General features: G+C 33.8%; 1 protein-coding gene across 1 annotated transcript in view; it reads left to right on the top strand.

Annotated features, from left to right (window-relative positions):
- Positions 1 to 1,464, top strand: part of LOTGIDRAFT_175930 (hypothetical protein) — a gene marked incomplete at both ends in the record, with an annotated part of 5,330 nt that extends 3,866 nt beyond the window's left edge. The window contains one exon of the mRNA XM_009063278.1: positions 1,436 to 1,464. Coding sequence (XP_009061526.1) covers positions 1,436 to 1,464 — 29 coding nt within the window. The remainder of the gene's footprint in view (positions 1 to 1,435) is intronic.
- Between the last annotated feature and the right edge of the window lie 580 nt (positions 1,465 to 2,044).

Below are 2,044 nucleotides of genomic sequence, written 5' to 3'. Positions count from 1 at the left end.
TTCACCCCTTTATCATTAAATCTTTCGTCCAACCATTATTTGACACGGGGGGGGTAGAGATATAATAGGCTAATCAGACAGCCGCCACATTCTAGCAATATAGTTAGTACTAAGGACGTCAGACACGGGGGGAGAAAACATAGGTCGACTATCTTCCTCTATCTGAGATTTCAGGGTATTCGCTTTACTGAGTAGTGTTCAGTTTCTTCTTATTTTGATCGTAATTTTTCTGAAGTTCTGCCTGGCAACTACTCAATGCTGTTTGTCGTTATTCGTTGATTTTCTTCAACAAATCCTCGGCTATATTCTTCACTGTTTTCAATTCTTCTAACTTACGTTTACGTTTCTGATCTTTGTAATTTTCTAAAATGACGTCTTTAGAGTCTTTGATATTAAGAAAAGAAACATTTCAGCTCCTCCTTAAAATGTTTGGAGGAGTAATCTGTTGTGTTTATTGAACTCGTTGATGGAGCATATAGATAAAAATTGTGAAAACTTTCTCACCCCGCCATCAGGAATTTTGCTGATTTTGTTACACATTTGATGGCGTTGCAGCTACCCGCCAAATTGGAACTAGCCAGGTCTCCCAGACACTTCCTACAAATGTATGATGACAATCCAATAATTTAGGTTCCTGGAATGGTCCAAGACATACAGCACATTCAAACTCTTCTACATTCCCATCCATTTTGATTTTAAATGCTGAACAATTCAATAATCTTTATTGCGTTATTATATAATCGAATCTCTTACGTCATGTTTTTATCAACCCGAAAAATGGACAAAGTAATAAATATAATCTGAAAACCAGTTAACAATCCACCAAAGTTTCCCTTTACAACTGAAAAACACCCTGTTTGTTGTTTAAAGTTTAAAAATCTCCAATCCTATGGTAATAGTAATATAAAGTGTCTCCAGCATTTCTAGATTTATACCTCCAGTTTTGGTTAAAGGGACAGATGTGCCATTTTAGAGGGTTGATTTTAGTCTTGAAAATATGCAAATAGTCTTCAGAAGTACTAGAAATGTACGAAAATTGCATATTTCCTTCAAAAATACCTTGTGAGTTTTACTCACTTTATCTATATATGTCTTTTCTATATATCACAGAGTATAATCTTAAAATGACGAGTCATCATTTTGGCATTCAAACACAGAATTGAATTGGACACACATGGAATTGAAGGCGCATTTGTAGAATTTCAAAATATTCGAGAGGTAGAGTAAAAAATCATACCAATGATGTTAGTTTCTTAAAATTATAAAAACCGAGAGTTGCCTTGTATTTTTAGATTTAGTGGATCATTCTCCTGAAAATGTTTTGAAACTTTGAATTTGTTGTCATAAATTTCGATTTAAGCTGATCAAAAGATAAATAATAAGGCTGTAATTGAATCCTACTATTTTGTATTTGAACATGTAATTATTTGATCAGGTAAGACTAGAATCGTATTAGCTAAATAGATGGTGTTCTAAATAAAAGCATATTGTTATTTTAATTTATAGTAATGTTCACAATGTCAAGCTATTAGGCCTACAAATTTCATCTTCACAATATCAAGCTATTACAAACTACATCTTCACAATGTCAAGCTAATACAAACTACATCTTCACAATGTCAAGCTATTAAAAACTTCATCTTCACAATATCAAGCTATTACAAACTACATCTTCACAATGTCAAGCTATTACAAACTACATCTTCACAATGTCAAGCTATTACAAACTTCATCTTCACAATGTCATGACCTTTCGTGACCTTTGACCAGGATTACCTCAAAGAATTGGGACTTATAGATAGTGCCGATTCACACTAATGGGCTTTTGTCAATTTCTAGTTGATATCAATGAATTTTGTACACATTTTTTGGTTAAATACTCAATTTTTAACGTTTTTTGCGTTATTTGACCTTTCGTGACCTTTGACCTTGAATAACTCAAAAACGCCCCCTGACCTGGCACTTTACCTCCCAGATTCAGATTCCTGAGGAAAAATGCCTCTAGAAAAGTTAGCTCAGATTTTGCCCCCTCTCGGGTGACAAT

Source organism: Lottia gigantea (genome assembly GCF_000327385.1).
Source record: "Lottia gigantea unplaced genomic scaffold LOTGIsca_566, whole genome shotgun sequence".
NCBI lineage: Eukaryota > Metazoa > Mollusca > Gastropoda > Lottiidae > Lottia > Lottia gigantea.
Note: the sequence above shows the minus strand (reverse complement) of the source record. Positions and strands in the feature narration are given on the sequence as shown.